The sequence below is a fragment of the Tachypleus tridentatus genome, chromosome 11 (genome assembly GCF_004210375.1).
Source record: "Tachypleus tridentatus isolate NWPU-2018 chromosome 11, ASM421037v1, whole genome shotgun sequence".
NCBI lineage: Eukaryota > Metazoa > Arthropoda > Merostomata > Xiphosura > Limulidae > Tachypleus > Tachypleus tridentatus.
In genome coordinates this window covers 2232867-2247432 of record NC_134835.1, presented here as the reverse complement: position 1 = coordinate 2247432, position 14566 = coordinate 2232867, and the positions used below count along the sequence as shown (strand labels likewise).

The following is a 14566-nucleotide window of genomic DNA, read 5'->3' as shown; positions in this document are numbered from 1 at the left end:
AGCAAGAATGATACACTTATTAAACAATACAGCTATAACATAATCAAGCAAGAATCATCTAATGTTCAAATAAATTGCTATCACAAGACGATATTTATTAAATTACTTTTTCTTATAGTCAAATCTGTTATTGTTTCTAAAATTAAACCTATGACATGTCAGTTTGATCATTTTTCAAGTTAACGGAAACCTAAAATGACATAACTTGCAGAGTTTTAGTGGGATCAGGTTTTGCGTTCTAAATAGAAACAATAAAATATATCAAATATGAAAATTTCTCTAATATTTCTAATTCCATGCTATACTATTTCTGATTAGAGGAAATATCAAAGCAAACAGTTCATTCAATTTTAGAAACTGCAAATGTTTCTTTTCTTTTCGGGATGAAAGTTTCCAAATTAAAAAAAAAAACAAAATAAAAAAGTCTCATAATTTGTTGATTTTCATTCTATTCACTTTATAATCTGTTTGAAGAAGTCAATAAATTTCTTCATGATTTGATGTTATGATGAGTATCAATATATAGAGTTAAACAACAGTATATCGGTTCTGACAATTTAAATACGAAAAAGGCTTAGCTCATAGAATATCTTACAGTTTGTTTGTTTCTATGGCACTTGTAGGCTAAAGAAAATAACACCTAATAATTCACCGTAATTACCTACCAGCGTTTTTAATTCCAGTAGTTTTCTAAAACGGCAGTCAAAGAAATGAATGTGTCCCCATTGGCCATTTGCATAACAGGTTCTGTAAGCGCTCCCTATGTAGTCATCTGGACAAGACGTTAACACTACAACGCCCCCTTCAGTTGAATTCCACAAGACTCCGTTTTCTTCAATTTCTTCGCAGTAACGCTCTCCAGTGAGTGGAGGGTTCGTATCTCCCACGATTCTAATATGTGATGAATTTTGGATGAAATGTTTAAAAATTGGAGTCCCGGCGATTAATGATTTTTCTTCTAATTCTGATTTGATTTTGTTGTTAAAGTTATTGTACTCTCTCGTGTAGCTAGAGTTTAAATAATAACTTTCTTCATTTTCCGAAGAGTTCAGAACATGAGTATTAACATTTCTGTCATTGCCTAAATCTGGAAGAACGACAGCGACTTCTGGTGAGCTCGTTATAATTTCCCCACTGGGAAGATGAGAATCTGCAACATTCTGTTTGTGTGTAAAGTGGGCATCCGCCTTATCTGTCCTATAAGGCAGAGGCGTGGCGGTGAAGGAGAACCTTTGAACCCTAACTCGCTCACCAAATTCAGGTAACGCATGGACATTTCGAAGGTTATCACTGGTCAGCTCTTCTCTTGACAGTAGTTGTCTTGCTTTATGTTTTGGACAAAATAGTATGCCCAGAAAAGCTGTAAAGAAACAGGTGTGCGTTAAAATTTGCATAAGCTTCAAACTATATACACGTAAAAGCGTATATTACAGAAAACTATGTAAAAATATCGAAAAGGTTTATGGTAAAAAAAAAATCCTTGAATAAATCAACGCTGTGCAATAAACATATTCACAGTTTATAAGAAATATACCCATATATGCTAAATTGAACTGGTGCAAGAGACGTAGGGTGTGATGATACGTTGAAGCATACAAGAAACATTTATTGTAGGATAAAACGATTCTTTTTAAAAGATGTTTCAGAATTGTACGTTCAAAGGTTTAGTACCTGTTATTAAAACGATTTTGGAAATACAGTTAGAGTGCATATCGTAATGTTGTCATGTGAAAGACAGGCTCCTCCTCCTTACAGACTTTTCATAATCCATCTAGTACAACCGTTCAATCGCACAGAAATCCATAGGAGAGTGGTTTTATACTCCTGTGGAACAATATAAATACCCATTTTATTCTCCAGCTGCTTGAGATACAGGACGGTTGAGAAGATTCATGGAAATCTTTCTTGATTATATTGCGTACTGTTGCCTAGGAAACATGAACGGGTTTTCCAATGATTTTATGTGTGCATATTTTTTTTCTGTTATAAGATGTTCCAGTTTGCTTAACACGGCTGGGGTATGACTTGTTGCTGGTCTCTTTCTGGTTAGTCTTGGTAGCCCATATTCATCCATATCTCTTTGTTTTCTAACGTCATTAAATACATAAAGTGTGTAAATATCTCTCGCTTGGAAGTGTTTCTGAATTTCCTTCCCGAAAGCGATCAGTTCTCGGTCGTATCATATTGTTTTAGAAAAGCTGAAGAACATGGAGACTTAACTTTCATGCGTCCACAACTTTGGACCTGCTGTGTTTGTCACCCGACTTACTAATTTGGATATTTTTTTCAAAATAACTTGCTAAAGCCTCTGGTTCAAGTAATTATATGTGAGAAACACAATTACGGCTTTCAAGATAACGACATGGATATGTTTTGTTGTTTTTTTTTAATTTCGCACAAAGCTACTCGAGGGCTATCTGTGCTAGCCGTCCCTAATTTCGTAGTGTAACACTAGTGGGAAGGCAGCTAGTCATCACCACCCACCGCCAACTCTGGGGGATACTCTTTTACCAATGAATAGTGGGATTCACCGTCACATTATAACACCCACACGGCTGAATGGGCGAGTATGTTTGGCGCGACGGGGATGCGAACCCACGATCCTCAGATTACGAGTCGCACGCCTTAACACGCTTGGCCATGCCAGGCCTTACGACATGGATATATCGTCGGGTAAAAAAAAAAAAAAAAGTTTTGCAGAGAATGTATTTATGCATTTAATTTAGCGAAATAAAATAATCATAAAACGAAGGTATTTATTGCGTAAAGATGTAAAATGTACACGTTTAGATGTTGGAACTAAAATATTCTCTAATTATGAAATCCTTATTGTCAGGAGAGCAATATTTCAATATAAAGGAATGTATAAAATAGTAAAACGGTTTCATCCAAAGAAGTAAAGTGCTAAATATAAAATATTTATTTAATATCTTCTGCGTGTTCTGTAATTTAAAAGTAAAAACCAACTCTACCATGCTACCACGTTACCACAGATCCCGCTACTATGGCGAATCTAATCCCGATAACTAATTCAGTCTGGTGGTTAAATTATAAAATTTTCGAATGATGTGTATTTATGTTAAAAAAATATAGCTATTTGAATTGCACGTTTTCCGCAGTCTCAGGAATTTCTTCTCACATTATCAATACGACGAATCCGATCGTTCAACTTGATTCTGTCAATCCTCGCTTGACAACATAAGCTGCGTTTAAGCCTTAAGAAGTAATATTTTAGCTACGGAATCGCGAATCTTCTGTATCAGAGGTAGGGTAGGTAGCTTTTATGATGGACGAAATAAATTTCTGAAGGGTTAAAGAGTTCAAATTATTTTGAACAACTCTATTAGGTTAGATTTTGTTACATTATCATATTTACTTACAACATTGGCCTTGTTTGTTTCTTTACAACATGACCATTAAAGTAAATACATAGAACCATAAAACACCTCGTGTTTCTTTCAGGATTAAGTTATAGCTAAATAAAGACAAAATGATAGTAACTTTACAGTTATTATTTACTTAAAAGAAGGAAAACAATACGTGATAATGGTTTGGAAAAGTTACTAAATAAAATGCTAGAGCATTCTTATGTTATAATTACAATGTTACGGCTCCATCATACATTTTACAATTTTTAGAAATATTTCTGCTAATACAAAATATAGAGCTAATGAAAAAATCTGATACTGAAATAATGATGTATTAATGGCAGCTATGCTACAAAGTGTTAATAATGTGTTTCTGTGATACTGATGTAAAGTGTGTTTGTTCAAGTGATAGGAAGTGTTCATGGAACTGATATAAAGTGTATCTATGAAACTAATCTAAACTAAGATGTAGTTGGACTATTGCCCTTGAATACTAAATTTTTACTTACAGATAAATATCCCATACTTTTTTAGCATCTTGACTTCTTTAACACCTGAAAGAAAAGGAAAAAAATAGTTTTTTTTTTACGTCAGAAACAGTGGCTATACTAATAATAACCAATCACAACAATTAGCTGTTACATTGATGACTAACAGGAAAGTTACAGTTACTTTACAGATAAAAAGACTTGTATTAGCTTTAAAGTCAGCCAATAAATTTAGAATATTCTGCTAATCTCTTCTGGTTTTTCTGCCGATTTGAAGAATTGTTTTTATGTCTTGCCTAAGTAATGAACCTCTGTTATGTGGATCATATTATTATTTGATAAAAATATTATCAGAAGGTATGTCTGTGCAAGCAGTATATTTAGATGAACTAATAAAGACACGTCATTTGGAAGATATGAGGAGATTTCACCAGCAGCTGCTCCTAACTTTTACATTTAAGGTGTTAGATAAAGAATTGCTTTTAGAATAATGATCTATACATTAACACTATCTTTCTCTTCATACAATACAGGGAGCTTCTCTAAAAATATCCTGTTATGGCAAGTCTACGTTTATCGTACAACTAATACAGCAACTAGCAATAGCGAATACGTGACCAACAGTCCCAACTTCTTGACGCCAAATAAGATTTCGAACACTTCAAGAGATAATATTGAAATTCGTACACATAATTTAAGAAACGACGCCACCGACTGTAATGAAGTGATGATTGAATTTTTTAGTGTTTTATCTATGACAACGTAAATTCTACTGGTTTAATTTGAAGTCGCTAACGTTCCCTCCCTCTTTTGTAACGCAAATCAGACATCTCATGTTCTGTCATGTGATCTCACATGTTGAAATGATTGATCGTTAAGTTGATGTTTATTGTCTAGGGATTTGCTTATTTCTAGTTCATGTTTTTTTTTTTTTTTTTTACTTCTATATGGTGTACAGTTAACACTAAGAGCAAAAATAATTGGTGCTACAAGTTTACCGTCATAATCCGGATAAGATTTTAAGGTATAACTGACCACTCCTTTGAAAAAGCTGTTTTTAAGTGATATTCGGTGTTTTTAAACACTTGGTGGAATGTGACACGTATCCTAAGATCATTCGATACATGAAAATTGGTTTGAAGTCCTGGGATAATACGTCGTGCAAGCCACCCTATTCGGTCAACCTCTTATTTATATATGTTGGCCAATCAAGGGGAGTTATTACAGAACATAATTAAGCCATGGTCAGTTACATCAGCGTGTGGTAATACAGAAATCCATGGTATGTGTCAAAGTAGTGACACCATTCCGCATATGTGTGCAGAGTGCAGGGGTGTGATTTCCTCACTAAAGCTGTTATTATTTGCACTAAAATTCTATTTGAAAGTATGGTTGAATCTAATTCCAGACTCTTCACGAATGAGTGTACGTCTGTTATGTGGTTTGAGTAAAAACTATACTCCTGTGTAAAAAAATATCCAGATATCTTTGGTCAGATTGTCACCTTACTGGCACAATTGCAAGGGAACTATACTTTAGCCTGCCGTTAGATAAATGGATCTTACTGGACGTCTGGATTTGTAAAGCCTATCTCTTATCGTCCATGCCTTTCCTTGACCTTTGTTGTAATTCCGGTTTCAAACAGCTATGTAAACGATACTTCCAGGCATTTCTAACTTTGTAATTCCGGTTTCAAACATCTATGTGAACGATACTTCCAGGCGTTTCTAACTTTGTAATTCCGGTTTCAAACAGCAATGTGAACGATACTTCCAGGCATTACTAGCTTTGTAATTCCGGTTTCAAACAGCTATGTGAATGATATTTCCAGGCATTTCTAGCTTACTTCATCTGATTACCTTTCATTCATCCAACTGACTTCCATACAGTGAAATACCCCAGGTTATAAATCTCAATTATCCTTTGACTATTTTCTACAGTGAAATGGGCTGTAGTATCATATCTTATATTTTCTCACTTAAACACACACACACTTTGTTAGTTGTTTTTTGTGTAACACATATTAATAGTGTTTGTCATATAGTAATGTCAACTTGAAGAATATTTTATCCGATATAAGGGCTAAATAGCCAAGTGTGGAAACTCTAGTCTAGGCGTAGCGATACGCACTTTATAAATTACTGAGCAAAGGAATGGAGACAGCCAATTATTATTAGTGCCCACTGGCTAGCTACTTCTAATAGAAAGTGAGACTGAATGTCGCGTGCGAAATTTGATCAGCAGCATATCTCGGCTGAAACCTTTGACCTTTAATCCCACAACCCGACACATTCACCAGTAGGCTACGTACGGTGTATCTGTAGATAATAGTGAGAAACTGAGTTTTAATATAATTCTTTAGTTCAGGTTTCCTATCTCATAACATTCAGTTATATATGTAACATACGCCTCTTGAGATTACTTAAGATGAATTAATAATTAGCAATAGTATGTTGTGTACCCTGTGAACAAAAAACTGTTTTAAGTTCCTTTAACAACGTATCTAGCCTCACATAGCATTTGGTAAACAATAACTTGAACCATGTCCTTGTTTTATGTCATTTAAAGATTTTTATGTATGCACTTATTTGACTATTTGCCCAACCAGCTATGATTGAAACATATGTTCATCTCGTGTTATTGAAATAAAGTGGGTTAGAGAATTTCAGCAACTAATAACACCAAGTTAACATTTTCTCTTTAGTGAAAGTAATTTAACATTCACATGTGCTTTGAACGCCACATTTGATGCTTATATGAATCTATATGGTAATGTCATACGTAGAACGGAAGCAACCAATTTTTGTTGTCAAGTTAATATGTATCAGCTACACATCAAGTGAATATTCTTCTGTGTCACGTGTGATAATCAGGCGCTTTAGCAGTTGTCCCTTGCACACGAAATGCACAGTGCAGAGATAGGATAAAGGGATTTTTCTTATTTGCGAAATTAACCAATGTTTCTCACTGTGTTTTTCATACACGTTTAACGCACAGTTTGAAATGAAACATTTCAAGTAATTTTTATGCCGCTATGGGCTTTGTTTGACATCCAAATTTTAGGCAGGAACTACGAGTTTCCTCATCAGATACAAATAACTGCTGAAATTGCATAACAGCAACTATTATTTTCTGATGGGACTGCGGTAAGTTTATGGACCTTCAAAGATAAAACCCGCGGTTCGATTCCTCACGGTGGAAGCATCAAATAATCCAATGTTGCTTTGCTCTAAGACAAAAACCAGAAAATATTGCAAATGTGCATTTAGTATTCGTGATCAACGAGGTTTTATAGATGTAAGTGAATATACCTTTATTTGGCTTGACCCAGGGAAGTGTAACTGAAAATTCTGACGGTTTCTGTTTCAGTATACGTTGAACTTTACTAAAACAACAACTTGACAAAATAGGTTTTCAGCTGTAGTAATTATGGTCTTTACAAATGTTCGAGTCGTAGCCTCATATCCTTTACCATAAAAATGCACTTCAAAATTCAGAGCAATGGGTGAGTTATAGCGGTGATCTTAAAATACTACTATTCAGTCATAAAATAGCACAAGCGTTGGTAATAGTCTATTAGTTCAAAATTGTGAAAGTCTGTTAACAGATAACCCTTTTATGGGTTTGTGCGAAAACTTTAAATATAACAATTTTATAAATATTTTCGTCGGAGAACCAACACAAACGACCAAGTACTATTCTATGACGTTAAAATAGCAATAAATTATTTCTGAAACAGGTTGAGAATAACATTGGAATTCCTAAAACTTACATTTCCTGGTTAAAATGAGAAACTATAAATGTTTAAAATCATGTTTTATTCAGTTACTTTTTTATATTTTTATTCTTAGTGTGAGAAAGAAGAGACGATCAATTTTTAATACATGTGAAGAGAACTCCTGCAGACATCAAGACACACGTTAGTGTATTATACAGCCAAAACAACCTGTAGGGCACGCTGTGTGTTAATACAAGCAGTGACAATGTATTCTCAAGACGGTTGGTATAGGTATTAAAACTTTAAAGTAAATAAAGTATAGGACAAAGTTTCAACCTTTTTAGGCCATTTTTTAGGTTAACCAAGAAAGTTTGCAGAATCCCTCTTGAGAATACATTTTTATTTCAAGTGGGTTTTTCTTCATCACAAACAAGAAGTGATAGTTTAGCAGTTTTTCACCTTCTATAGTTTCGACTGTGGTTATTCAAACTATCATACATTTTACGTGATTGTTTTCTGCTAGGGTCTTAGTTCACTCACCAAATTTCAAAGCAGCACATTCAAAAACACAGGAGATATAAATTCTCCAGCTTTGATTGAATTTCTTCCTTGTTTTAATTGCATTGAAAGTACGGAAACTTTATGTGATAGAAAAACACAATTGAGTTTAATGAATTTTTAACTTTTATAGCTTTTGTCATTCCGTTTGAAGACGACTGATTTAGAGCAACAAAACTATGGAGTCAAAGCACTTGTCAATACAAAAGTATTAGTTAGGCCATGAAAACTAGATTATCAGTTTCCAGCCCAAGTTTTCAAAATAATCGTACGGCCAGAAAGTAATTATTCATTATTCTTTGCTAACTTTTATCACAGGCTTGCTTAATGAAAGAGAGTATTGAGTTGCATAATATTACTCTATATAATTAAGATAAATGATAATGTTTGATACAGCTGTACCGAGTGCATAGGGTGATGACAAGAAACTGTTAATCTAGATTCCATGGCGTTGCTATAACGGAAGTTATTAACATTGGTTTTCAGAGGTAAAACTACCACAATGTATTTTAAATAGATTGGTTTGTTCTATAGAGCATAGGTTTGTTCCCAATAATAAAGTTGTGATCCTAACTTTAATGATGGTTACTAATGAATGTCACTTTCTTACTTGCCATGGTTTATTGGTATTTACTGACAAAAAATGATATTTAATTCAAAACATCTTACGTTTGAAAAAAGATGCGGTATCTTCTCCACCAAAAAAGAAACAACAACAAAACCATTGAGCATGTAACTTAAAATAAATTAAATCACAATTGTCAGCTATACTGGTTACTACATTTATAACATCCATATGAATTTTACATCACTCATTAGAACTCGGTCAGGTTTTCTGTTCAACTTGGGGCAGGATGGTGGGTAAAGTCGCTGTGTGTGTATTAATGGATAATATTTATAGACAGTCACTTCTATGATAAAGTTGATGTTTGAAAATGCGCTCTTTCTGGACATTTTAGACGTTCTTAACGTCAAAGTATTATATTAGTATTTAGTCTAGGGATCGGTCTCTGGAGCAACTGAAGCGTCCTTATAACAGAATATAAATATACATGGTGAAAGTAAATCTTTTTTGACCATGGAAATTAAAATCCCTGGAAGTGTGATAGGTATCCTTTATGAATAATGGGAGAGCAAATGCTCTAAAATATTCCAGAAAATTAACTGTTGACCAAGAAATGATCGAAACAATTAAGCTTGGGTAATTTCAAAGAAGAGACAAAACTTAGAGCAGACAAAACTAGTTACAGTCAACCTCCAGGCTGAGAAGATAACTATTTTTAACGTATGGACTGTTCAGTAGTTTGCTGAATTTGAAACTGATATGAGTTGAGAGGTCTGATGGTACAAATCGTACTAGATAAACTAGATAAAAAAACAGAGCCTCCTTTGTCAACAGAGTTAATACTGATGTTTTCTATTGTGTACTGAGTACGAGTTTACATTTTAATCAGGTGAGTTAATTAAACAGCATTTGTTGATCAAAAAGGCTAAATCTTTAAACTGACTATCATTAGAAATGGAAAGTACTCAGATAAACAAAAGGAATATTTCAGAATTAGCGAGGAATCAAACCCCATATTTCAGCGTTATAAGTGGATGAACTTATCGCTGGTCCACTGAGAAAAGGTGGTTAAAGGTCTAAATGTTCAGTGTACTTGGTTAAATATTATAATGTTTTTATGATAAAGTTAGAAAATAGTAAATTATAAAGAGCATTGTTTGTTTGTAATTGAGCAAAAAAAGCTACACAATGCTCCGCCCACCATGGGTATCGAAGCCCAGATTTTAGCGTCGTACGTCCATAGACATACCGCTGTGCAAACTGGGACAAATAAAGAGTAAGAGATGAGTAAAGTGTGAAAAGTCAACCAAACGGTTACTACATGTATATATATTGATTGAACCGATTGATTTGCACTGTTGTCAAAGTATTACTTGCAACGATGCTTTATATTTTAAAACTTTTTCATTGCAAAAATATAGCAATCAAATTAAACTTCATCAGAAAATAAAAAACAAACAAACTTAGAGACGAATTTACAAAAAATGGCGTCTTATTTAAAATTTTATATGATAATTCAGATACAGTAATTTAATCTAAAATATAAAATAGATATGACCAAATAAATGTTTATTGCATGAGTGAGTAAAACGTATTTCGAGATATAGAGAAAATACAATAATGCAGGGATTCTGTAAACATTCTGTTCAGAAAATAAATGTAAATAGGAAAATATATTTAAATAACATGAATACATTACTATGTTATGGAGTTAACCTACGTGTCTACGGTTTATAAATTTTAAATACATTTGAAGATCTTGTTTGTTTTTGTTTTTGAATTTCGCGCAAAGCTACACGAGGGCTATCTGCGCTAGTTTTCCCTAATTTAGCAGTGTAAGACTAGACGGAAGGCAGCTAGTCCTCACCACCCACTGCCAACTCTTGGGCTATAGTTTTACTAACGAATAGTAGGATTGAGCGTCACATTATAACGCCCCCACGGCTAAAAAGGCAAGCACGTTTGTGTGACAGGAATTCGAACCTGCGACTCCTGGATTAGGAGTCGAACACCTTTACCCACCTGGCCATGCGAGGCCTTTGAGGAACTACTGGTGTTATTAGTTAATATAACGTTTTCATTCTTAGCCAATATTATACTTGAAGAAAATAATGTTTATAGGTATCTGATTTTTTTTTATTTAAAAGGATGTTATTAATAGATTAATTCACCGAAATAAGTCCAAATAATTCTACATCATATTTGGACCATCTGTTTATTAGAGATAATCGAGAAGATAAAGGAATTGATGTTGGTTTTTGATCTTTCTAGAAGGCGTCAAAGAAAAGAACTGAGTGTTAAATTAAAAGATTGTCTAGAAACACCAAATTAGACAAAAAAACATAAACTGTGGTAAAAGTATTGGGAAACGTCCACAGACTTATATAATATTAACGAAAATATTTTAACGATGTTGTTGTTGAATTAAGCACAAAGCTACACAAGAGGCTATCTGTGTTCTGCCAACCACAGGTATCGAAACCCGGATTTTAGCTTTATAAGTCCGCAGACATACCGCTGAGCGACTGGGGGATATATTTTAACGAAGGTTACCACACATTTGAATAACTATTAGAAAAAAAATCGCAACAAACTAGGCTATATAAATAAAAGTTGGATTATTTAGAGTTTAATTAGATGATTCTAAAATGTTTTGAAAATTTGTTTGTGGTCAGATTTTTGACCACATAAAGAAGAAAGGTTTTAATATTTTAATAAATGCGAAAAGGGAATATTACAATAATGAATTTTTAAGATGTAATACAGATTAGAAAGTAATTTAATTATATGAGTGACGTAATAGGAAATTGTCAAAAAAAAAGTTTACCAGATAAAAGGAACATACAAATTTATAATGGAATTATAAATTACGTTCTTATAGCTAAATAGTTTAATAAATATTTTATTCATATATCTGAAACGCTACATATTAAAATCATAATAGCAAATATTTTATAAATTGAATCCTCAGATTTTCCAATCTTATAACTCATGAGAAAGTTATAAGTTTACACATTGCCGAGGGTGCAGGAAATAATGGGGTTTTTATTACCAATGTTTCACAACCTGAAATTTTTTTTCAGAAAGATTCATGGCGACAAAAAACGGACGGCGATACGTGTTTCGGTAGTAATTACGTCATTTTCATTAGCGTGAAACACAATACACGCTTACAAGTTACTGATACATTACACATTTCCCATGTGATCCATATCATTAGAATATTTATATACAGTAAAAAGCGAAGAAGGTTGCGCCATCTGTAGATTTTCTAACTTGCAAACTTTTATTCCTTATTTAAATCTCATAATTATTTTTACTGTGTTCAAGTACGTTTATAAAATTCTTAATATTTTTAACCGTCATATCATTCTGTTCAACCAAAATCGCAGTTTTCTCTTGCTGAATAATATTACTGGTAAGACTTAACGTGTTCAGACAATTAACAATCGGTGTATACATAAACATATTCAGATTCAGTTCTATAAATACCTATTTTGTTGCATTTATTGCATTTATAGTATTATTTGACTATTTTACTCAAGAAATAAATCAGGAAAAAATAACACTGATTTTGTTTTTTAACTCAAAATCTCTTCACCAACAAGAGGCGCCTTGCGGCACGAATCTAACGATTATCCTCTACAGTTTCCAAATCGAACAAAACTGACCGAGTTATAACAGATCACAATCATCAGAAGATTCCCCATAGTTAATGATAGGGCTGCTTGTTCCGTTGGTTACAGAACAACATATATTCCAAACTACGCTGACGATAACTGGAACTTTGCTACTCTTCGGCATCTTGTCAGCATTTACCATTATTCTCTCGATTACCTGCATGTGCAGGCCCTGCACAGCCAGGTGACTAGGGCTCTCGACTCTTAATTTGAGGGTCACGGGTTCGAATCCCCGTCACTACAAACATGTTTGCCCTTTCACCCGTGCAGGCGTTATAATGTAACGGTCAACCTCACTATTCATTGGTAAAAGAGTAGCCCAAGTATTGGCGGTGAATGGTAGTTAGCTGCCTTTCCTCTTGTCTTTGTTAAATTAGGGACTGCTAGCGTAGATAACCCTGGTGTAGCTTTGCGCAAAATTCAAAAACCAAACCAAACCTGCATGCACAAAGTTCAGAGATTTTCAACCTTACACCCGAACAGTCAATATCGATGCGATCACAACGGACATTTTGAGATCTAAAAGTAAAAGATTTTATAGTTGTACTCAAGTATAGTTTTGGCACTGATAACGAAAGTAGTGGCTCCAACTTCATACAGGAAACAGTCACACAAATTGACTTGAGAATCACAAACGACGTGGGAAATATGCGTGTTCGTGAGGTTTTGTCGTCAGTCCAAACCCTGCTTATAACTTTTGACGGAAATAATTTCAATATGGACTGCATATTTAGATAGAGTAAATTGTGGACCTTCCAATGGTGAGTGTAGATCAAATAATTATCAGAATTTCTTGTTCTTTGCTTTGCCAACCAAAATTATTAATTAACCTCTGGTGATGAAAGAAAGTTCCTGTTATAATTATTTTCTAGATGTTGATTTTAATTTATTTCATCATCACTTATAATGATTTTGTTTTCTAAAAGTTCTATCAATAACGTTATATGAAGAACTTCTGGTTACTCCTATATATTTAATTAATAGTGACTAAATATTCTGGTTTGGAGTACGAAAAATGAATTTTGATTAATTGAGTATGTGATCATGAAAATTTTAACCTTGTATTTTAACTTATAAATGAATATTTAAATTATGGTGTTTGTTTATTACAAACAATTATAGATAATAGGACAAAATATTAATAACAATAAGCATTTTAAGTTGTAAATTTCAAAGTGAGGAAAAATAAAAAAGCTAAAGTGCAAGTTGTGTAAACTATATAACAAATAGGTCTATTTGAATACATTAGTAGTTACGTATAACCCCTGGTACTATCTGGCTTACAATATTTATTCACAGTTTATTATAATCCTTGTAACTTTTGTTTTGTTTTTGTTGATTAAACATAACATGTTTTCTGTGCTGTGCCTATGGCAGGTATCGAAATTTGATTTGAACTTTATGAACCTCAAACTTACAGCTGAGCCATAAAGGAGCTTTAATGTTTTAAAACTTTTAATAGAAATAAAAAAATAATATTTTAAAGTTTAATAATTTTAAATATGCTCGAGTTCCAGAATAATTTTAACAAGTATAGCACATCATATCTCTGGGTATGGTTTACCAAAGTGTGTGATAAAAATAGTTGAAATTAAAGGTGTATAATGTGAGAAGTCAAAAAATTGATTACGTTGTTTCTCTTTGTTAAAACAAATGACATAAACTTCTTGTTTTAAAATTTTCTTTTGAGTTGCTTCTTATAACAAAACGTTAAACATATACAAATACAAGAACAATACACTCATATATTTATATGTTTGAGTGTGATCATGACGAATGTGTCAAACATGTTCAAATATTTATATAAATCCTTTGAGTTTGACGTTGCAAAATGTTTTTTTTTGTATTACTGATCACAATTTGCAAAAAATGTTTTTATGTCAATATATATTAGAAAATGCAGTCTGCATGTTCTTTTGTATCACTGATCACTGTTTTAGGGATATTCATATTTTACTTTTAAATGTATTTAATTGTAAGTTTTATGTATATATATAAATTTTTCAGAGAATTGCTAATTTTCTGTTAATTTATTTGTCAGGATGTAAGCAGTTTGAAGCACACTTGTAATGAGTCTGTTTTATAATTCAACGCTCAGTTAGATTAATCAGGTTAACTTATATCTCACATTATGTTGTCTTTTGATAGTGCAATATATTTCCCCAGCGGCAGTGACCGTTCGTACGAGA

At 33.1% G+C, this 14566-nt stretch overlaps 1 protein-coding gene across 1 annotated transcript in view; it reads right to left on the bottom strand.

Moving 5' to 3' along the window:
- Positions 1–608: 608 nt before the first annotated feature.
- The window catches only part of LOC143232551 (uncharacterized), a 34627-nt gene continuing 20669 nt past the window's right edge, over positions 609–14566 (bottom strand). Inside the window, exons 2-3 of the mRNA XM_076468121.1 lie at positions 3878–3922; positions 609–1360 (exon numbers count right to left, since the gene is read on the bottom strand). Coding sequence (XP_076324236.1) covers positions 609–1360; positions 3878–3905 — 780 coding nt within the window. The 5' untranslated portion in view covers positions 3906–3922. The remainder of the gene's footprint in view (positions 1361–3877; positions 3923–14566) is intronic.